Genomic DNA, 22,993 nt, shown 5'->3' on the forward strand with positions numbered 1-22,993 from the left:
TATCTAGACTGATATAATAGGTTTGTTGTTTCTGTTTGGATACATACTGTACAGTATATTTATAATTTTTCTCTCAAAACATAGCACGGGGTAGTGCAGTGCAGTGGTCTTCAAACCTCTCATTGGGCGCCCAAGATGTTTCGTTGTAGCCCTGAAGTAGCTCACCTAATTCTCTAATCAAGGGCTTAATGATTAGTGATTGGAATCAGGTGTGCTAGCTCTGGAATAAGAATGTCTGGGGGTACTCGAGGAGAGGTTTGAAACCCACTGGTCTAGTGCATGTTCTCTGATCTCGGTTTTAGGCTTTTTATGCTGTATGGTCTCTCTTCCATGTATTTGGTTACTAAGGGTGTGTGTGTGTGTGTGTGTGTGTGTGTGTGTGTGTGTGTGTGTGGGTAGGAGCGGAGGACGATGAGTGGGATGATGAGTGGGATGATGTGAAGTCGAACTCTGAGTCTGGAGATGGAGGGGCCATCCAGAGAGGAGGGGCTACTGGCTCCTCCATGAAGATCTCCCTCAACAAGTAAGACAGCTGACTACTACTCCAAACCATCACACTGAACCCACAAACACTAGCCATGACCTAAAGACCACTTTTACCCAGATTTTACCCACGATAAACATTGAGTCAATATACAGAGTTTGGCCATCTTAGTTTGCGGTTTAGAATCTGAGACGTTTGGTGGAGGATAGTTAGCCCAACTCTGTTAAACCATTGCCGTTGGATTTCCAGACTGTCAAGTGGCCCTTTCTACCTAACCCCTGACACTTAACCCCTGACCTTTACCCTTGTTTGTTCCTCTTTGAGCAGGTTCCCCGGGTTCTCCAAGTCTGGTCCTGAGGTGTTCCTCCTCTGCAAGCAACCACCCAAGGGAAAGGAGAAGATAACCATCTATGTGAGTTGGTGGAGGACTTTCATCAGTACTGGACATTGAATGGAGAGTGGTTGGCTGTGTTGTTTAGCAATCTTTTGTACTGTAGTCTTCAAATTGCTGTAGGATTTATCTTGTAGGATTTAGTAGGGTTGTCTCTGCTCCGTCTCAGATGGGGGAGGTTGGTCCAGTGTGGTCCTATCCAGAGGCTCAGCTGGACTGTGTCGTAGCCGACCCCAAGAAGGGCACCAAGATGTACGGCCTGAAGAGCTACATCGAGTACCATGTCATACCCAACGTAAGTGTCTGTGGGACCACTACTAGTATCAATGTGAATGGTCATTCATGTTTCTGGCTTTATCATTTCTAGGGACAGATATATTGTCCAAATGCCTGATATAACGAGCTGTCTCGGAGAAAAGCTGCAGTTGCCGAAAGCCAATATTATGCCAACCCATTGGCATTATAGTGCATGTTAACTTTGTGTGATTGGTTTGCAGACCACAAACAGACCTGTCAATCACCGATACAAGCACTTTGATTGGCTGTATGAGAGGCTACTGGACAAGTTTGGTTCAGCCATCCCCATCCCCTCTCTACCGGACAAGCAGGTCACAGGTGAGAGACTGACCTGCTAACCTCTCCTCTTCTCTCCTCCACTGAGAAACCTTCTGTCTATCCTATAGGAGAGGAGTTCACTTAATGTAGGAAGGTATATGGGGAGCCTGGGGTGCTCCTTTCAATGCACACCGCTTATATCTGCTCTCTCTCCCTTTCCCCCTCCCTCCCTCTCTGCCAGGGCGTTTTGAGGAGGAGTTTATCAAGATGAGGATGGAGAGGTTGCAGGGCTGGATGACCAGGATGTGTCGGCACCCTGTGGTCTCCAACAGCGACGTCTTCCAACTCTTCCTGACCTACAAGGACGAGAAGGTACAGTAGGAGTCTTCCTCATCTCCTCCCCCAGGAACAGCAGAGGGGTGCAGTATCAGACTGGACATGGAGCTCTGACTGTACAGGACTGGTAGTGACACTGAGGATTGGCTACTGAGCACTGTGTGTTGTTGCAGGACTGGAAAACAGGGAAGAGAAAAGCAGAGAAAGACGAGGATGTGGGAGTGATGATCTTCTCCTCCATAGAGCCTGAAGCCCCCGACCTGGACCCCATCGAAGTGTGAGTGACATCACACCACTCTGCAGCAGACATACACAATATGAAATGTTATGGGCTGTTTTTCTTCATTTGTTTCCATTGCGTAACAGGGAGCAGAAGTGTGATCAGTTCAGTCGTTTCACCAAAGCTATGGATGATGGTGTGAAGGACCTCCTCACAGTGGGCCAGGAGCACTGGAAGAGATGCACAGGACGTATGTATACACTACATAAACACTACACAGCAGCTATGCAGGCTACATAGTTATGACACATGACCGAATCTGTGTGTGTGCTCAGCTTTGCCCAAAGAGTACCAGAGGATTGGCAAGGCCTTCCAGAACCTCTCGTCTGTCTTCACCAGCAGTGGATACCAAGGTAGGCCTGCTTGGACAGACATTTACTCCACTAAATGGGATATATATAGATCTCTGTATGTTTTAGATTGTTCAATATAAGTGTTGTTGCGTGTAATGTAAAAAACAGGTTCTTGTATCTGCAGGAGAGGCCACCCTCACCGATGCCATGACTTCAGCAGGAAAGACCTATGAGGAGATAGCTCAGATGGTGGCTGAGCAGGTACAGTACCAGTACAGATGTGTCATAACCTGCAGTTCTCTCTCTTAACCCTGTATCTCCTCTGGGTTAAAAGAAATGATCAGAATGTGTGGTTATTTTCAGTGTCAGAATTGAATTTCCATTTTATTTTATTTGATCATTTAAAAGGTTCTGTTAGGTTCTGAACAAACAGAGTAAAAACTCAAACGGATGACTAGGAAAAATCTCAAACCAAGTTTATTCACCCACTGGGTCATACAGCTGCAAAGACAAAGCATGATTACACAAGCACATATATTTATAACATCCTACTAGGCAGGGTCAACTCCTTACACGTCTAGACAGCCAATACATCTCTGTCGCTAGGCAGGAACTTAATTGGTTTCTCTCACTGGTGTAGCCATGGCCCTTCCTGATGCTAGAACCTTGGTGGGTGTGTATGTGTGTGAGATAGGACTGTAGTAGGAGGGTTGTTGTGGTGGGCCCCTCTGGCCCCCCTCCCAGAGGTTTCTTCTCACTTCATCTGTTGACTTAACCTCGAGCCGAATTCCACACTCCTCTCTAGTTCCGCAGCTGGCCTGCCTTAACAGAGACTAACTACACTGTTGCCCTTTACCTCCCTCCTTAGGAACAGAATATGAACTTTCTGCACTCACTCAATAAATTTCCATACAACAGATTCCTATCCACCCTTTATTGACTCCAACATATACATTCCTTGTACATGTAAAGTATCAATACGTTTTAGTATAGTAAAATGAATAAGTATATTTCAAGCTAGAATCCAACAATATGCATACAAAATGATTGAATTGATTAAGAATCATTGAGGATGAACACAAAAAAGCACAAAGGTCTATGACTTATTTCCATTGTGGTCCTCTTTCATGATAGTGTTTTGCATAATGTGGCAGGATAAAAAAATATATATCTAAATTGGCAGGTCAATTTGGTTACTTAGTCATAAGAACACACTATWCACAAAGGAACTCTATTTGGTCATMATCATTGGGCTAGGAGGGATTGTTCACATAAGCACACTATCCATTAACTAGGATTTCACCTTCCTTTTAATGCTACTCAGAGTGGGAATAGTTTTAACACAGACAGATTATTCCACTCAGAGGCTGCTGAAGAGTCTCCTGTTGAGAGTGTAGTTGCTCAAGGGCTGTAAATAAGTTTATTAGTATTTCAAAGGAAATGTGTGCTATACATCAGACGTAGCCTTGTTTTTTTGGTCTCAGTTGTTGTTGAGGCCTTGGAATCCAAAATAAGCCTTTGAGGGAATGTACACTTTGAGGAGCAGCTTTGGGCGAGGGGGGGGGCAATTTCCTGTTGCTCTGTGTACTTCCTGTAGCCCCAGAGGCCTTGTGCTCTATTCCCGTTCCTTTGGTCTCTCTTTTCTCTTCATCGCCCCAAGCGGCTCCTGTCTGATGTCACTTCCTGGATGTCCGCGTGCGTTTCCTGTGGCTTCACAGTGTCTGTTTTATATCCTAGTTCTGACCTTCTTTTGACCCTTTCACTAAGCATCCTGTGTGTGAGGTGTGTGTTATCTGAAGGGAAGAGGTCAAGACTTGTATGATTACTCCATGACATTCATTTAAGGCCACCAGCACTAACCAGAGCAAAATATGTTCCCTACGTTCCTCTGATAGTTCAGTTGAACATAATGTTTGAATATCAGTTCTCTGACTTATCTATGATGGTGTAGTGTGGTTTGTACTGAAATCAAAGCCCCACCCTGTTTTTGATGTTGTCGCAGCAGCGTCCACATGGAGGACTCCTCTGGTAAGCATGTGTTGCTCCAGTCCAGAGGTTTCTGTCCTTGGTCCAGACTCTGTTTGACTTCTTTTTGACCTCCACCAATCATTAGCATTAGCTGTGTACTTCCAGTCCTGGGTAGTTACTAGCACTCAGACACAGTGCTATATATATATATATATATATATATACATTATATATATATATATATATAATGTCAGTTCCAAATGTTTGCATAATGCAAAAAATAGGAAAACACAAAAAATGATTGTTTTCCCTCCATGGTTCTTTATTATCTCTGTTTTTGGTCATTTTTCTATCGTTTTTTGTGTTTTCCTGTTTTTTGCAATTTGAGACATTGCTATTACATTTCTTTCTGATGATGTCACAGTTGTATTATTGTACTCATCTTGTTCATTGGCTTTTCTGGCTCAGTACTAAAAGTGTTATGCGAATTGGCTTTTGCTCTGTTTGCAGGGGATATTGGGTTGTGCGGCTGTGTGTGTGATTGATATGTAATTGTCCATGTTCTCTCCCTGTAGCCCAGGAAAGACCTGCACTTCCTCATGGAGAACAACAATGAGTACAAAGGCCTTCTGGGATGTTTCCCTGACACCATTGGAGTACACAAGGTAGGCTCCTACAGGGGAGGGAGGGAGAGAAGGAGGGAGAGAAGGAGGGAGGGAGAGATTGGTATTCACATGATACTGAGCCTAGGGCAGAGGAGAGAGAGCGAGAGAATAACAACCATATGAAAATAACATTGCTAAAAGAACAAAACCATTTTATTTTGGTTAGGACCTACAGTGTCTTTGCTATTAATGTAGATCCATGTTTAATCCAGTATAGCTGTAAAGTTGAATCCCTAGGATTTTGTGTAAAGCTGAAGACTGCTCTGTCTTTTCACTGTTAGGCGGCCATAGAGAAGGTGAAGGAGGGAGACCGGCTGGTGGCAGCTAGCAAGATYACCCCTCAAGACAAAGTGACCATGGCTAAACGTGTTGGCACCATGTCATATGCACTACAAGGTAAGGCTACTGGGCTAATGCTAAATGTGTTAGCGGTGGTTAAATGTGCTAGCACAAGGTACTGTAAGCCTGTGGCGTATAAAGAGATGGTTCCATCATCTATACTACATCACGTGACAGTGGATTTCCTGTTTTCTCCCCGCCCACAGCTGAGATGAACCACTTCCATAGCAACCGTATCTACGACTACAACAGGGTGATGCAGCTGTACCTGGAGGAGCAAGTGAAGTTCTACGAGACGGTAAGAACAGTCATCCAGACCACCCTGTACAAAGAAACATTCCCACATAGCCAGGAAACACAATTTTAGCTAAAATGTCAGTAGCTTCTTCTCAAATAGAAAACCTATGAGTTCTTTGCCTGAATGACAGTGGATCTAAAGCAAATGAGTATTGCTAGCATTGAAATTATATTAATGAACGGGTCATTTCCACATGCTTACATGCAATTGTCTCCGACCCTGGTCACAAGGTCCGCTATGAGAGGGACTGCTATGAATAGATGCATCTGTACATACAAATAGTAGTCCATCAACAATGCTCCAATCTGATGAATGTTTTTATTTAGGCATTCAGCACATGGCTTTCAATGGGATCTTTCTCTTTATTCCTGGTTTGGGCAGATTGCTGAGAAGCTGAAGCAAGCACACAGTCAATTCACCACCATGTAAACCTGCCTCCTAAGACTGAAAATGCAAGAAACAGCTCAACACCCAAGAGATCTCTCTTTTTCTATTTCTCACTCTGTTGCTTTTTCCCTTTGCGCTCAGTGCAATTTCATTTCCTGCAGTCGTTAGCTAATGATGCTAATGTAATCTGTTTTAAACAGTCTAGGAACTGTTTAGGAAGAGGTGTAGACAGTCGAAACCCAGATGGGTGGATTGCAGCAGTGCCTGATGCACAGTGGGTGCCACATACAACACCAAACAGCCCAGTCCCACAGGAAACAACACTGACTTCTTCCTGTGTCTCAGGTCAGGGTAACATGACAAACATTCAGGCCCTCATTGAACATATTGCACAGTTAAGCATTGCCCTCACTGCCTCAGTGATTCACTCAAAATGCAGAGGTCAAAGAGCAGCTCTCTTCCCCTGGCAAAGAGGATACTGTTTGCATTTCCTTGTTTGACTGAATCCATGGGCTAGTCATGACTTCCTCAGTTCCACATTATAGTAAACCTACAGTTCCCTACCTTGGTTCCCTGGTAATGTTTGGATGGATGTGTTATGGATCTCTCCCATGACCAAGCACGCCTTTGTGGATGTTGTTTTTTGCTCCATGGTTCTTTATTATCTCCTGGTCATCAAATGGACCTTATCACAGCATTTTTTAATCACAGCATTTCAACAGAATTATTTTTTTTTTTTTGTGTGTGATTGAAACACACTCACAGTTCAGAGTAGAGATGTTGCATTATGCCTTGTCAGTTAAGTTCCAGCAGATATGAGAGAGAATGTCACCACGCCCCTTGCTTGTGAGTGTGTCTGAACACTGCTGGCAGTGCCCCGCCCCTTCCTTCACTCACTTCCTCGATCTCTAACAGGAAGCTCGACCCTTTCCTGCCACTGTGCCTTGTTGACGTTCTGTAGAAAATAGAACTGCATGCTTCGCTCATTCCCCCCTGCCTGATTTTTTTATTTTTTTACTTTTCATATCTTTCCCAAAACATGGAGTTCTGCTTTTCTCCCTTCTGGAAGGACAGATTCCGATGGGGAATGTTAGAGGTTATGCAATGGGAGCCTACTGCTCGTCCATGGAAGCCAAACATCAGCGAGCCAATGTTTCTCCCAAAGCCAGTGCCAAACATGGTGGCTGGGTCCCAATACTCATAAATTGCTTCCTTGTTTTCTTTCCTTCAAAAACAGCTGAGCGGTTTCACAATATTGCTTTCACCTATCGAATCCTTACATAGCAGTGGTTAGTAAGGAAATGTGTTAAGACAATTGGGACACAGCCATGCCTTTATCCAGGTGTCTATGACAGCTCTTCTCTGCCTCACTCCACTTAATACCGCAGTGCAATCTTCAATCATTATTTAATCTCCCTCTTTCTATTCTCGTCACATAAATACAAAGAAATCTATATTCTATCTGATGCATGTGCTTTTTGGTTGTTGAGGTATTTTATGTATAGAAATATTTGCGATACGTTGTCACCCAGAAAGAGGAGAAATTAAGTTTGATTTAATAAAAATGATTTGTACTCTCCGTGTACACGTTTGCATTTCTTTGAGTGTGTTTGTGGGAGTGAGTGTGAGTCATGTCTTGTTCTGCCGGACTTGTGTATTTGGGACGACACCCACCCACACACACTCATATACACACACAGCAGGCCCCTTATTCCCCCGTCTCAAAATTCTGTAGAGATGGATAGGAATGAGAATGAGTTGGTCTATAAGCAGAGCGGAGCGTCAAAGAGTGTGTTTGTGCTGATTATGAGGGTGGAATGAAAGAGGTCTTTCACCCTGTACTCTGCCTGCACCCAGCTCTGACTGAAATCAGGTGCAGCTGGGTCTCTATCTCTACACCCAGAAAGAGTTAAATATTTCACTCTATAAAGAGTTAAATACGCTATATATACAGAAGTATGTGGACACCTCTTAAAATGTGTGGATGTGGCTGTTTCAGCCACACTCGTTGCTGACGGGTGTACAAAATCGACTACACAGCCATGGAATGTCCATAGAAAAACATTGGCAGGAGAATGGCCTTACTGAAGAGCTAAGTGACTTTCAACATGGCAGTGTCATAGGATGCCACCTTTCCAACAAGTCAGTTTGTCAAATTTCTGCCCTGCAAGAGCTGCCCCGGTCAACTGTAAGTGGTGTTATTGTGAAGTGGAAATGTCTAAGAGCAACAACGGCTCAGATGTGAAGTGATAGGCCACACAAGCTCACAGAATGGGACCACCGAGTGCTGTAGTGCATACAAACTGTCTGTCCTCATACAAACTGTCTGTCCTCGTACAAACTGTCTGTCCTCATACAAACTGTCTGTCCTCGGTTGCAACACTCACTACCGAGTTCCAAACTGCCTCTGGAAGCAAGGTCAGCACAAGAACTGTTCATCGGGAGCTTCATGAAATGGGTTTCTATGACCGAGCAGCCGCACCACGCACACAAGACCAGTAGTGATTTTAGCATGTAAATCTTGATGGGGGAAAATAAATCAAAGTGGGATGCATGCCAGCAAAGCCACTACACAACACTAAACAATACATTAATGGCACTATAACGGTGACAGACGGTGCCTGCTAACTGTTAGGGCCTACATAAAGCTGTCCCAACAGCAGTCCCAACGTCTTACCGCTGCTGCACCTGGCTATCAGCGGAGCCTTGTCTGGCAGTGAAACAGTTMATTCAGCCTCAGTTACTGCCTTTTAAAAAAACATAGCTAATATGGCTGACTTGCTAATACAAATGTGGTGTCTACTGACAATTGAGATGTACAAACTATGGTATAAGGTGATGGCAATCTGTAATTTCGATTAAGACTGAGCGAGCTACAGTAGGACGGACGTAGTCAATATAACTATTTGTTTAGCACTATTGAAATGTACAGCGCCAGAATTCAGAACATGGGCCGTTCTTATAGTGTTCTTTCTGTATACCAAGTCAGAAGAACCATAGGATAAATAAAGGGGGCATATAAGCAGACAATGAAAGCTCTTACAATATTCAATGATTACATTTCTCTAAAACAGGTTAAAGGCTACATGTACACCACCAAGTCAGAACAGTAGGCAAAATTAAGAGGGGTATATGGACCAAATTATTAGGGTGCGGCACATGGGCTACTAACATCTTACTGCACAACATACACTTAGTATTACTTTCTTAGCTACAGTATGCATATCTACCTGGCATATTACATAATTTATGCAGGAGCATACAATACATTTTTGGACTCACCTTGTTGTGCTGTGCTCACTTGAACAGGAAGGTGGCGCGGCGGTCCTTCGTGGGCAAATTTTGTCATACAAAGTCTGTCATTCTCTGGATTTATGGTGCTTTCAAAACAACTGGGAACTCTGGGGGGAAAAACAAGTTCGAATCATGATAACGTCATTGATCTTCAGGTTGTAGCTGTAGAAAGAGGCCAGATTTACAGTTCCGAGTATGACCGTTCAAAATGTATTTTCCCAGCCATTTATTCCCGACTTCCCAGTTGTTTTCGCAGTTCCAAGTTAAGTTGTTTAGAGCGCTGTACAAATTATGCTTCATTGACAGCATGGCCAATGTTGAATGTTTATCATTTTAAACTGGAAAACAGCACCTTAATCGCAGATTTGGAACCACACAGCCATTCCACTGAATAGCAGGCTAGTGATTGGTTTGCAATGCTTGCAGTTAGCCACTGTCACTGATTCCTTCCAAACCACTCATTGTTGAATTTGTGATTTCTAACTTGTTGTGGTAATGTTTTGGCCGATGAGCACCAATACGTTTAATCTATCATTTCTCTTCATTATTTCTCTTAATATGACAATAATAAAAAAATCTCCCTACTAGCTTTAAGCACCAGCTGTCAGAGCAGTTCACAGATTACTGCACCTGTACATAGCCCATCTATAATTTAGCTCAAACAACTACCTCTTTCCCTACTGTATTTATTTTATTTTGCTCCTTTGCACCCCATTATTTTTCTCTACTGCACATTCTTCCACTGCAAATCTACCATTCCAGTGTTTTACTCGCTATATTGTATTTACTTCGCCACCATGGCCTTTTTTTTGCCTTTACCTCCCTTATCTCACCTCACTTGCTCACATTTATATAGACTTATTTTTCTACTGTATTATTGACTGTATGTTTGTTTTACTCCATGTGTAGCTCTGTGTTGTTGTATGTGTCGAACTGCTTTGCTTTATCTTGGCCAGGTCGCAATGGTAAATGAGAACTTGTTCTCAACTTGCCTACCTGGTTAAATAAAGGTGAAATAAAATAAATACATTTAAAAAAAGGATTTGCCAGTAGATTGTCGACTTGATTCATGATGATGACTGCTAGCTAAGATTTTGAAAGTATGATGTTGACCGTGTTGACAGCCGAGTCAATTCCTGCCAGCCTGCACAGCACGATATCAACCCAGAGCATATCGGACTGCTTTTTCTCTACCACATCTCCGGATTACTACCACAAGCTCTGAACCTTTACACCGGATCATCGCAGCTAACTAGCTGCTATCCAAGTGGCTACTCCTGGCTAACGTCTCTGTCCGGAAGCAAGCACCAGTTAGCTTGGAGATAGCCTCGAGCTAGGCCCATCTCCTGGCTAGCTGAAGAGGTCCATCAGCCAATTTCTTGGGCTACAATACTTATTTTGCCAATTGGCCTGGACCCTTTTACTGCCAACACGGAGCCTCGACGATCCATCACAACTGGTCTGCCGACGTAACCTTCCGAGGCAGTCTCAACAGGCTCTACCGTCGCGACATCCCCAGAAGACCCTTCTGCTAGCCTGCTATCCCCGGCCCGCTAGCTGTCTGAATCGCCGTGTCTCCAGCTCGCCTAGCTACTCACTGGACGCTATGATTACGATGTCTTATTTCGATGTAGAGCCTCCAGCCCYGCTCAATATGCCTCATCCATCCCTTTTGTTTCACTCCCCACCTCACCTGGCTTAAATGGTTCCTCGAGAGACAAAACCTCTCATCGTCATTCAATGCCAAGGTTTACCTCCACTGTATTGATATCCTACCATACCCTTATCTGTACATTATTCCTTGAATCTATTCTTCCGCACCCAGAAATCTGCTCCTTTTACTCTCTGTTCCGAACGCACTAGACAGCCAGTTCTTATAGCCTTTAGCCGTACCCTTATCCTACTCCTCCTCTGTTCCTCTGGTGATGTAGAGGTGAATCCAGGCCCTGCAGCACATAGCTCCACTCCCATTCCCCATGTGCTCTCATTTCTTGACTTCTGTAACCGTAAAAGCCTTGGTTTCATGCATGTTAACATCAGAAGCCTCCTCCCTAAGTTTGTTTTATTCACTGCTTTAGCACACTCCGCCAACCCAGATGTCCTAGCCATGTCTGAATCCTGGCTTAGGAAGGCCACCAAAAATCCTGAAATTTCCATCCCCAACTACAACATTTTCCGACAAGATAGAACTGCCAAGGTGGGCCGAGTTGCAATCTACTGCAGAGAGAGCCTGCAGAGCTGTCATACTATCCAGGTCTGTTCCCAAACAATTCGGGCTTCTACTTTTAAAAATCCACCTTTCCAGAAACACGTCTCTCACCGTTGCCGCTTGTTATAGACCTCCTTCAGCCCCCAGCTGTGACCTGGACACCATATGTGAAATGATTGCCCCCCATCTATCTTCAGAGCTTGTGCTGCTAGGTGACCTAAACTGGGATATGCTTAACACCCCGGCCGTCCTACAATCTAAGCTCGATGCCCTCAATCTCACACAAATTATCAAGGAACCTACCAGGTACAACCCTAAATCTGTAACCATGGGCACCCTCTTAGATATCATCCTGACCAACTTGCCCTCTAAATACACCTCTGCTGTCTTCAACCAGGATCTCAGCGATCATTGCCTCATTGTAAAACTGACTATCCTACCGATCCTTGACTTTGGCGATGTCATTTACAAAATAGCCTCCAACACTGTACTCAGCAAACTGGATGTAGTCTATCACAGTGCCATCTGTTTTGTCACCAAAACCCCATATACTACCCACCACTGCGACCTGTATGCTCTCGTTGGCTGGCCCTCACTACACATTCGTCGCCAAACCCACTGACTCCGGGTCATCTATAAGTCTATGCTAGGCAAAGCCCCGCCTTATCTCAGCTCACTGGTCACCATAGCAACACCCACCCGTAGCACGCGCTCCAGCAGGTATATTTCACTGGTCACCCCCAAAGCCAACACTTACTTTGGCTGCCTTTCCTTCCAGTTCTCTGCTGCCAATGACTGGAACTAGTTGTAAACATCACTGAAGCTGGAGACTTAAATCCCCCTCTCTAACTTTAAGCATCAGCAGTCAGAGCAGCTTACCGATCACTGTACCTGTACACAGCCAATCTGTAAATAGCACACCCAACTACCTCATCCCAATATTGTTACTTATCGTCTTGCTCTTTTGCACCCCAGTATCTTTACTTGCACATCATCATCTGCATATCTATCACTCCAGTGTTAATGCTAAGTTGTAATTATTTCGCTTCCATAGCCTATTTATTGGCTTACCTCCCTACTCTTCTATATTTGCACACACTGTACATATATTTTTCTATTGTGTTATTGACTGTACGTTTGTTTATGTGTAACTCTGTGTTGTTGTATTTGTCGCACTGCTTTGCTTTATCTTGGCCAGGTTGCAGTTGTAAATGAGAACTTGTTCTCAACTGGTCTACCTGGTTAAATAAAGRTTGCATTACCATTAGACTTGGCGGTGACATAGTGTCCACATGAGTGACAGAACACTGAGCTAGGCTGAAACACCTGCATTTTGGAGTTGCCYTACTCAAAAAACAAAAAAGACACTGTGTTTGTATACAGCTTTATTAGTAACATGCTCCCCCAATTATAATTTTTTTWAATGTATTTGTTTTTGCTAAAAATGTTGGCCTCAAAACAGGTTTCCAGCATTTCCACTGCACAAGACTAAGATCACCATGCCAAGCGTCAGCTGCCCAAATGCATAGTGCCAACTGTAAAGTTTGGTGGAAGAGGAATAATGGTCTGGGGCTGTTTTTCATGGTTCGGTTTAGGCCCGTTACTTCCAGTGAAGGGAAATCTTAACGCTACAGCATACAATGACATTCTATATGATTCTGTGCCTCCAACTTTGTGGCAACAGTTTGGGGAAGTCCCTTTCCAGTTTCAGCATGACAATGCCCCCGAGATCCCTGACCTTAACMCCATCAAACACCTTTGGGATGAATTGGAACGCCGACTGCTAATCGCCCAACACCAGTGCCACTCCTCACTAATGCTCTTGATGCTGAATGGAAGCAAGTCCCTGCAGCAATGTTCCAACATCTAGTGGAAAGCCTTCCCAGAAGAGTGGAGGCTGTTATAGCAGCAAAGGGGGGACCAACTCCCATGTTAATGCCCATGATTTTGGAATGAGATGTTCGACAAGTAGGTGGCCACATACTTTTGGTCATGTAGTGTATCTCACTCTACACACACAAATAGTTAAATATCTCATTCTGCACACAAGGCCATAAACACCCACACTTCCTTGTGTTTGAACGCTAACTGCAGTTTAAGAACTGCGGTAGTTAGCCTAGTGGTTAATAGTGTTGGGCCAATAACCGAAAGTTCGCTGGTTTGAATCCCCAAGCCGACTATGTGAAAAATCTGTCTGTGCCCGTGAGCAAGGTACTTAACCCTAATTGCTCCTTTAAGTCAGTCTGGTTAAGAGCATCTGCTAAAATGTAAGAGCGTTATATTTAAATTAATCTGAGTTTTGTGTTTTTCTAGTTGGGATTCAGCCCTTAGTCTTCACACTAACACACATTGCAGTTTAAACAGTGTATTTTCTCTTCTATATATTATGTATGGTATAATATATAGCATGGTATGTACTGTATAGTATATTGTCCACCTGACTGTGGATCTATAGGAGGGAAGTTCCCCTTCTTCCCTCCAGCAATAGGCTGTTAGTTTGGCACAGTCATGTTATTATAGTACAGGACTGTGGAATCTATATAACTCCAGCCATCTTCTAGACAGGTCAACACACACACAAAGGACTACTCGACGTGTGCCACCCCTTCCATTCAATACTTGTTTCTCAGAGTTCACTGGACAATATCTGTTGTTGTCTGTATTGGTCACAACATGCCACAGTATCCAGGACTGAGCTTCTCACTGAGCACAGGTGGCTGATGGTACCTTCATTTGGGAGGATGGACTCAGTAATGGTTGGAACGGAATAAATTGAATGGTATCAAACATGTGGTTTCCATGTGTTTGATACTATTCCATTCACGCCATTCCAGACATTATTATGAGCCGTCCTCGCCTCACCAGCCTCCTGTGCCTGTCAGTCTGTTGCTCTGTTTCACTGAACTTCAGGCTTATTGGTGGCATGGCCACATATGCAAATGTAAACATTATGCAAAAATATATCCACACACATTCAAAAATATGTGCACACTTTGAAAATCCATCTCCTTGTCCAGACCAGTGAGTAAGGTTACAGCACATTTCACTGTAAAAGTGTGGAGCATGTACGTCTGTGGTGATGTCATCAGATCAGACGGGCCATCATGGAGCCTGACTGTCATCAGGGGTGGTTGTCATGGCCATGCGGTGGTTTCTCAGGGCGACATGCGTGGGCGGAAGGTACGTGGGCGGATCATCATACTGACTTTCCTTAGAGAGTAGTAGTCCGAGTCCTTCCAGGAATACCACACGATTCCGTCTGGTCCTAGAGGGTTCTTCCCCTTGGGGGAATACCGGCCTCCCTGTGGGGTCACAAACACAGTCAGTCAGCGGTCAGGGTGGTAACAGGGAGGAATACCGGTGACCAGATACCTATAGGTCTGTAAATATCTGTAAAGCACTTTGTGACAACTGCTGATGTAAAAAGGGGATTATAAAAAACATTTGATTGTTTGATTGGTTATGAATATACTTTTGATTATCATTACACACATACCTCTATCAAACATTCACATACCATTCACATTCTATCTGACAAGGTAATTTATTGTGCAGTGTGTGTGTCTGTATGGGGAGGTTGTTACTCTGTAGTAGACTCCGTTGAGGTTGGCGTAGAAGCACTGGTTGTACCACCAGCCTCCGTGGGATATCTCAGCACAGATGTTGCCCGTGTCGGGGGTGCTGAAGCCCTGCTTGTCATGGTACCAGCTGAATGAGTCCTCCGTCGTCCCACTGAACCCAGACACATGGAGACAGTACTGGCTGTCCTCCCCATCCACACTGTATGGAGATACGGACAAGCAGAAGTTAAAATGCCACCCAAAAGAGAATGTCTAGGTCATTCCAAATCCCATTAACAGTGTGTGTTTTCATTCAAACAAAAATGGAAAATTCGCAGAAAATTACCATTTTGAAATGTCCAAAATTACCACTCAACCCCAAGATTTTCCCAAGTTTTCACTATTGTTGTAAAGCCCTGGTTATTTTGTTGCTTTGGACAAGTAATTTCTGAGGTTTTTACTTATTTAAAGTGATTAATTAACATTTGTCCCTCAGGTTTAAGGTCTACCCTGAAACGTGAACTGGACTCTCGTTTTAATATGGTAAAACTATTTATTTTGAAAAAGGAACATTGAACATTAATAGTCAAATCATAGTGTAGAAGCAGGTGAGATGGTTCTACAATTTTTGGGGTGTTTTGTGTTGGAAAACTGAGTACATCGAGTATAACATGTCAACTCTGTTACCCATTATAGGCTAGAAATGTTTTAACAAGTTAAAATATTGTTGTTAAGCTTGCATACAATTCCCCTTCCTGTTCCACACAACAAGCTTCCATTCCCCCTGTCACATGGGGAGTTACGGCTGATAAAGATTCAATTGTCAACCCAGTCACTTTTACAGTCCGTTTTCTAGTAATTTTTCTTAATTTAACGTCTTGAAGTTGGAAATGTTTTCTTAATGACAATGTTCAAATTACACTACCCATCACACTACCCAAAAGGCACTCTATTGGTAGAATGTTTGTGTGTGATGTGGATGCATGCCTAGGCGTGTTTGTCTCTAACCCCCACCTGAAGCTCTCGTAGAGGACGTGTTTGTCTCTAACCCCCACCTGAAGCTCTCGTAGAGGACGTTTTGTCCTCTAACCCCACCTGAAGCTCCGTCAGAGGACGTGCTTGTGTCTCTACCCTCCACTGAAGCTCTCGTAGAGGCGTGTTTTGTTCTACCCACCTTGAAGCTCTCGTAGAGGGTGTTTGTCTCTAACCCCCACTGAAGCTCTCGTAGAGGCGTGTTTGTCTCTAACCCCACCTGAAGTCTCGTAGAGGGTGTTTGTCTCTACACCCACTGAAGCTCTCGTAGAGGGACGTGTTTGTCTCTAACCCACCTGAAGCTCTCGTAGAGGCGTGTTTTGTCTCTAACCCACCACTGAAAGCTTTACTCGTAGAGGACTCGTGAGGTTTGTTCTAACCCACCTGAAGCTCTCGTAGAGGCGTGTTTGTCTCTAACCCCCACTGAAGCTCTCGTAGAGGACGTGTTGTCTCTAACCCCACCTGAAGCTTCTCGTAGAGCGTAGTTTGTCTCTAACCACCACCTGAAGCTCTCGTAGAGGAGTGTTTGTCTCTAACCCCACCTGAAGCTCTCGTAGAGGCGTGTTTGTTCTTAACCCACCTACTGAACTCTCGTAGAGGACGTGTTTGTCTCTAACCCCCTACCATGAGCTCTCGTAGAGGACGTGTTTGTCTCTAACCCCACACCTGAGCTCTCGTAAGAGGAGTGTTTGTCTCTAAAAATCCCACTGAAGCTCTGAAGCTCTCGTAGAGGGCGTGTTTGTGCTTGTTGCTCCAGTCCTCCAGGTCGATCCTGAGGCTATAGTCTCCCTGGCTCGTAAGGTCATGGATGTGGTCGTTACCCAGCCAGAACTCAGAATGCAAATCACCAAACCCGTCCTTATACTCCCTCCAGCTCCGGTCAAAGGTCACAGAGCCATCCACACGCCGCTGGAGCATTGTCCAGCCACCACCTGGGAGAAGGAGAGGATACGTATACATTAAATATAACATACACTACTGGTCAAAAGTTTTAGAACACCTACTCATTCAAGTTTTTACTATTTTCTACATTGTCGAATAATAGTGAAGACATCAAAACTATGAAATAACACATATGGAATCATATCATATCATATACACCAAAAAAGTGTTAAACAAATCAAAATATATTGTATATTTGAGATTCTTCAAATAGCCACCCTTTGCCTTGATGACAGCTTTGCACACTCTTGGCATTGGTAGTGTACAAGGTATGCAAACACACATTATGAGGAAGCGTTATTGACTGATCAAACTGGTTCTTCAAACCAAAAACCAACTCTGTTCATGTGTGACACTTGTGAGTGTATATAACCCTCACCCTCTGTCTCCATGTCACAGTAAACCTCGACAGGCATGACCCCCAGTGAAGGCACCACCGTGTACAGACCAGAGCGCCTCACACCATTATAGTAGATAGACGCACAATCTATAGGACAGTTCCTCACATGCTGCACCTCTGGCGGACAGGGAAAACATAGAGTGTTTCATCAGTATTTGACACAAACTTAAAAATGCAGTATTTGAGCAGAGATGAACAGTGGGATATTGGGCTCAGAGAATACTTTTAAAGAGGCTTGTCTCCCCCTACTGGTAAATTGTAGACCTTGGCTCCAATGAATTGTAGATATGTTAAATAAGTCCAAAATAAGGCAATAAAATGTACTTATATATAGCTGATAGTGTGTGTGTGTGTCTGTCTGTTTATCAAGAATGGGTGTATGTGTACCTGGATGCAGGGCCTCCTCTGAACTCATCTGAGGGCTGGTACCGACAATGTTGATCATACAGCCAGGGTTCCTCCGTACGCTCTCTACCAGCCGAGACAGGTTATGGATCTGGGCCTAGAGAGACAGGCAACAAGCTCTCAACATGTTTGAAAAATGTACATAGATTATTACATTACTGGTACTATAAGATGTGTACTATACTGTGTACCTGAAGGTCGTAGATGAGGGTCCCTTGTAAGTGCACTAGTGTGGTGGCCTCGGCATAGTGCGTCTCCAATTCATGGAAACGATGCTCCAAGGATGAGTTAATACGGGTCTTCTCCTCGCTCTGATATATATATATATACACACACACACACATTAAGACAACAATGCATGGATATGTACACAGCAAAGAATAAACTCCACAGCTGGCCATTTCAAAATCCATTCAAGTAATGGAACAATGCTTGAAAGTGTTGATTGTTTGAAATATCTGGGTTTGAGGATATATTCTGAATGATCTTTTGAAAAGCACAATGATTATATTCGAAAAACAATGAACTATAAGCTTAGATTACAGATCTAAGAATTGTTTTACTGTATCCATTAGAAAGACCTTAGTAACCCAACTGCTGCTTCCTATAATAGACTATGGTGACATCATCTATAAAAACACAACCAAGACCTTACTTTATGAATGAGATGTCATTTATATCCATCTTTGAAGATTGATTCCTGGATGCCATTATAAGACAMATCATTGCACAATGTGTGAATCACTAAATGGTCTGTCACTGTCTAACAGAAGACAACTGCATTGGTACCAATTTCTTTCTATATGTATCTATTTAAATCTCTCTGTATCAGTGGAGGCTGCTGGGGAGGAGGACAGCTCATAATGTCTGGAACGGAGTGAATGGAATGGCATCAAGCACCTGGAAACCATGTGTTTGATGTATTTGATACCATAAATTCCGCTCCAGCCATTACCACGAGCCCGTCTTCCCCAATTAAGATGCCACCAACCTCCTGTGCCCTGTATATACTCACTTTACAAGACACACTACTCCTTTCAACAACAGTAGCAATCACAAATTCTTAGGGTATATCATGAGGTTGGAGTAAGATCTTTCAGATACAAAGGTGCAACTGACTGGAATAATTTACATACCGAAATCAGGACATTACAATCACACAGTGAATATAAGAAAAGCCAAAAAGAACAAACTGTTTGTGTTTTTATGTAGTAAAAGCATCACTATGTGAAGATGTTTGTAAATTGTATCTATGTATTATAGGTACTTAGTTGTATTACTTGTATTAGTAGTGTTAGCAGTAGTTTTTATTAGTTGTAGGCCTATTAACTTTTTTATGGTGTTAATGTACTTTTTTTTGTTATTATTTCATTTTTATTATTTTTAGACCGTAGTTGCCATATTATTCTTGTTATTAAGTATTGTTTGTTTGTTTATTTTTTTTTATTTGGACACGAGATGGTGCATCTCAAGAGATTTCATCCTTGAAAATATCGAATAAATAAATAAGTACATTTTCATAAAACAAAGATGTTCTGTACATGCTAAGAAAAGTCTGCTATGCAGTAACTGCTATGCCCTTTTCCCCTGTAATAAGGTGAGAAGTGTTGGGATATAGTACTGGGGCAATATACTGTATGACCCCAGAAAAAGAGATTTGCAGAGAGAGTGAGAGAAAGGAGTAAAAAGGGAAATGACAGAGACAGACAGACATACAGAGGGGATTCAACCACATATTATGGTGGAAATTACAAGATTATGTTATAATACTTTTATTGCGTCAAATGGTTGTTTTATGCAACAGAATAAAGGATTTTTATAACTATTGTGTGTGTGTTCTACTGAGGATGGGCCTCTGGGAGATAACACTGACAGGAGATTTATGATGTCTTTTGGGTGATAAAACCTAAAGAGACTGCATTCCAGAGCATGAGTTAATGTTTCTGTTCTATATGCTACCAGGGAGAGATGACCCCAGTGCCAGACACTGGTCTCTACACAAACATAACTGTTTTTACAGCAGATACTGTCTGCTGTGAATTATAAGTATCTTTCATACAAATCTTAACCTTGTGACCCATTCTATACATCTGTTGTTTATCATGTAGGTTGAAAGGGGTGTATCTTAGCTATAAAATACCTTTGTACTTTTGTCTCAGGGCTCTCAACGAGTCATCTGAGGGTAACTCGACGACCAGCCATCATTATCGTAGATCATTCAATCGATTTACTTTATATGTGTGCGTTGTATTGACCTACACCCTTATTAATAAGTGATTAAATAGTTTAAGTTTAAGTATAACTCTGACTTGTGTGATAAGTTTGTCTCTCCTCATTTGATAGTAAAGAAACCATCCCACCTACAGGTGCTATATTCCCAGCCCATATCCCAAACCACATCCCAGTGGCACTACCCCCTTTCGTCAAAGACCAGGTAAAAGCCATGGTTAGCCAAAGGGCTGAGTCCCAGTGCCACAGGCACACGAGGCAGCACGTGGTGGAGAAGGGCCAGGAGAGCCAGGCCAGAGTACCCAGGGCTAATCCCCTTAGCGCCAAGGTCAAGGACTTGTTAGGAGGGAGGGACACCTGGGGAGATACCGTACGCTACCGGCTGCCACAGCATAGGGGGAGTAACAGAGACAGGTGTCAGTGTGCATGTGTGTGTCTACAGCATGTGTGTTAGTTGGCTGAAGTCCTCCTTTATGACGTAGGGTTAGAGCGTGTTCCGGAGGCTTTTAGCATTCAGTTTAACGTAAAGTAATCACAGCAGTATCTCAAGAACAGTTGCTCACCTGCAGTTCTAGACCACTGGCACATGTCCTGCTCTGAGTCTGAAGCAGTGGCTCACCTCCAGCCTTACACTCTCATACAGAAACTAGAGCACTGTGTCTCAGTCATTGAACTTTTATTTCCATGAAGCTTTATAACCCTGGCCTACTTGTTTTTCCCTGAACTCTAGTTCTAGAATTTGAACACCATCTATTTCTCTACACCATTAGCCTATTCCTCCAGTTCTATCTCTAGAACCCACCTGCAGCTCCAGAACCTTGACACGGTGCCTGTGGTTCCTCAGCTCCTCCTGAAGCTCTGAGATGGTCTCCCTCAGCGACAGAATCTGCTGTTTCCTCTCCTCGTTCTCATGCAGCCAATAGGAGACTTCGTCTGTGCAACGGAACATGTCTGGACAGCGCTGGTCCTCAGTCTGGGGCAGGGTGGCCACCAGACGGCACATCCCATCCTCCATCACCTGGTTACTGTAGTCCCCGCACTGGGAGCCCCCGCCACCACCGCCAATCTGATGACTAGTAGGGTCTTCTCCATGGACCTCCCGGACCAGGAGGAGACACAGAGCCAGCCACAAGCCCAAGAGGGGGGTACAGTGAGGGGGTAGAAAGGCCATTGTTCTCCTCTGGTTGGAACGTCCTAGCTTGGTCAGAGAGAGTGGTCTGTCTGGCTCTGGAGACTGGCAGGTTCAGGTTCAGGTTTAGCTTTCTCTCTGTAGGAATAGCAAAAAAGCCTTAGTACTATAAAATCACTGCACACTGGTAGGCCTACATGTACCACCAGATCATCATTACATTACTTAGCAGATGTTCTTATGCAGAGCAACTAGGGTTAAGTGCCTTGCTCAAGGGCACATCAACAGATTATTATACCTAGGCAGCTCGGGGATTCAAACCAGCGATACTTCAGCTATTGGCCCAACGCTCTTAACCAATAGGCTACCTGCCGCCCCATCGTAGTCCAGACACTTATGTCTCACATATTCATAGTTCACACCAATGCCCACCTCCCAACCACAACCTTTGACCTGCTCTAATAGCGTGTGAACTCTGAGCACTGAAATGACTACTAGGTGAACCTACCATGTTATAATAGTTGAATTGCATCATAACTGATATACATGTTTTCAAATGACTGAGTAGCATTTACTGACACACAAATACATAGGCCAATGTATCTCAAACCCCCCTCCAAAACAACATACTATTTAGTCATTCTATTTATTCATACAACACAACACAATAAAACCCAACAAGAAACCCAGTATAGAACCCCCCTGTGCATGTACAGAGTTAGCTACAGAGCTGCTGTAAACAAAGAAGTTTGGTATTTCTTTACCTCTCTCCTGGCCAGTCTCTCGCCCCTGTCCTTACACCATCCTGGTCGTAAGACCCTCCCCATTCCTCTCCTCTCCGTCTCCGTCGTTCCTTCTCTCCTCCAATCTCCACCTCTCTTTCTCTGTCTATCTCTCCGTGTGAAAGAGTGATTTAGAGCAGTGTGGCTGTAACACAGTGGACATCTTATCCCCATAATCCACCTTAGAGGATTCCCCTGAGGGAGAGGGAAAGTGAGGGAGGGAGGGAGGGAAGGAAGGAAGGAAGAAGGGAGGGAGATGCTGTGAAATTAGGATTAGGGATGAGCTGGGATGTGGACATGAAGCTAGGGTTAGGGTTATTGATGAGCTGGGATGTGGACATGAAGCTAGGGTTAGGGTTATTGATGAGCTGGGATGTGGACATGAAGCTAGGGTTAGGGTTATTAATCGACTGGGATTGGACATGAGCTAGGTTAGGGGTATTAAATGCGCTGGGATGTGGAACATGAGCAGGGTTAGGGTTATATGAGCTGGGATGTGGACATGAAGCTAGGGTTAGGGTATTGATGAGCTGGGATGTGGACATGAAGCTAGGGTTAGGGTTATTAATGAGCTGGGATGTGGACATGAAGCTAGGTTAGGTTATGATGAGCTGGGATGTGGACATGAAGCTAGGGTTAGGGTTATTGATGAGCTGGGATGTGGACATGAGCTAGGGTTAGGGTTATTAATGAGCTGGGATGTGGACATGAAGCTAGGGTTAGGGTTATTGATGAGCTGGGATGTGGAAATGAAGCTAGGGTTAGGGTATTGACGAGCTGGGATGTGGACATGAAGCTCGGGTTAGGTTATTGATGAGCTGGATGTGGACATGAGCTAGGTTAGGGTATTGATGCGATGGATGTGGACATGAAGCTAGGGTTAGGGTAGGGATGAGCTGGGACGTCATCCTGGTCTCAGAACATTTCGTTTTATTCTGTACGTAAATACGTAACACTCCATTTCGTATTATGTTACATTTTTGACTCTATGTAATTTGTGGATATCCATACCCAT

At 43.8% G+C, this 22,993-nt stretch overlaps 2 protein-coding genes across 8 annotated transcripts in view; one reads left to right on the top strand and one right to left on the bottom strand.

Annotated features, from left to right (window-relative positions):
- snx9b (sorting nexin 9b) overlaps positions 1 to 6,750 on the top strand; it is a 29,272-nt gene extending 22,522 nt beyond the window's left edge. For 4 of the 7 annotated variants that reach the window (XM_023999731.2, XM_070446582.1, XM_023999727.2 and 1 more), the window contains 13 exons: positions 400 to 523; positions 809 to 896; positions 1,045 to 1,170; positions 1,373 to 1,490; positions 1,672 to 1,802; positions 1,940 to 2,043; positions 2,133 to 2,236; positions 2,322 to 2,399; positions 2,524 to 2,600; positions 4,883 to 4,972; positions 5,254 to 5,368; positions 5,518 to 5,609; positions 5,991 to 6,750. In XM_023999731.2, the coding sequence (XP_023855499.1) occupies positions 400 to 523; positions 809 to 896; positions 1,045 to 1,170; positions 1,373 to 1,490; positions 1,672 to 1,802; positions 1,940 to 2,043; positions 2,133 to 2,236; positions 2,322 to 2,399; positions 2,524 to 2,600; positions 4,883 to 4,972; positions 5,254 to 5,368; positions 5,518 to 5,609; positions 5,991 to 6,038 (1,295 nt within the window). In that variant the 3' untranslated portion in view covers positions 6,039 to 6,750. The remainder of the gene's footprint in view (positions 1 to 399; positions 524 to 808; positions 897 to 1,044; positions 1,171 to 1,372; positions 1,491 to 1,671; positions 1,803 to 1,939; positions 2,044 to 2,132; positions 2,237 to 2,321; positions 2,400 to 2,523; positions 2,601 to 4,882; positions 4,973 to 5,253; positions 5,369 to 5,517; positions 5,610 to 5,990) is intronic. The other 3 variants (XM_023999732.2, XM_023999728.2, XM_023999730.2) reach the window with 1 other exon arrangement.
- A 6,119-nt stretch (positions 6,751 to 12,869) lies between these two features.
- On the bottom strand, positions 12,870 to 22,993 carry LOC139028723 (angiopoietin-related protein 7). Its single transcript, XM_070446776.1, is given in 9 exon segments — positions 12,870 to 14,801; positions 15,084 to 15,282; positions 16,810 to 17,023; positions 17,413 to 17,550; positions 17,821 to 17,935; positions 18,030 to 18,149; positions 20,870 to 21,259; positions 21,261 to 21,334; positions 22,990 to 22,993. Coding segments are annotated over 9 exon segments (1,401 nt in total). The 3' UTR covers positions 12,870 to 14,654.

This window comes from Salvelinus sp. IW2-2015, linkage group LG14 (genome assembly GCF_002910315.2).
Source record: "Salvelinus sp. IW2-2015 linkage group LG14, ASM291031v2, whole genome shotgun sequence".
NCBI classification, from domain to species: Eukaryota; Metazoa; Chordata; class Actinopteri; order Salmoniformes; family Salmonidae; genus Salvelinus; species Salvelinus sp. IW2-2015.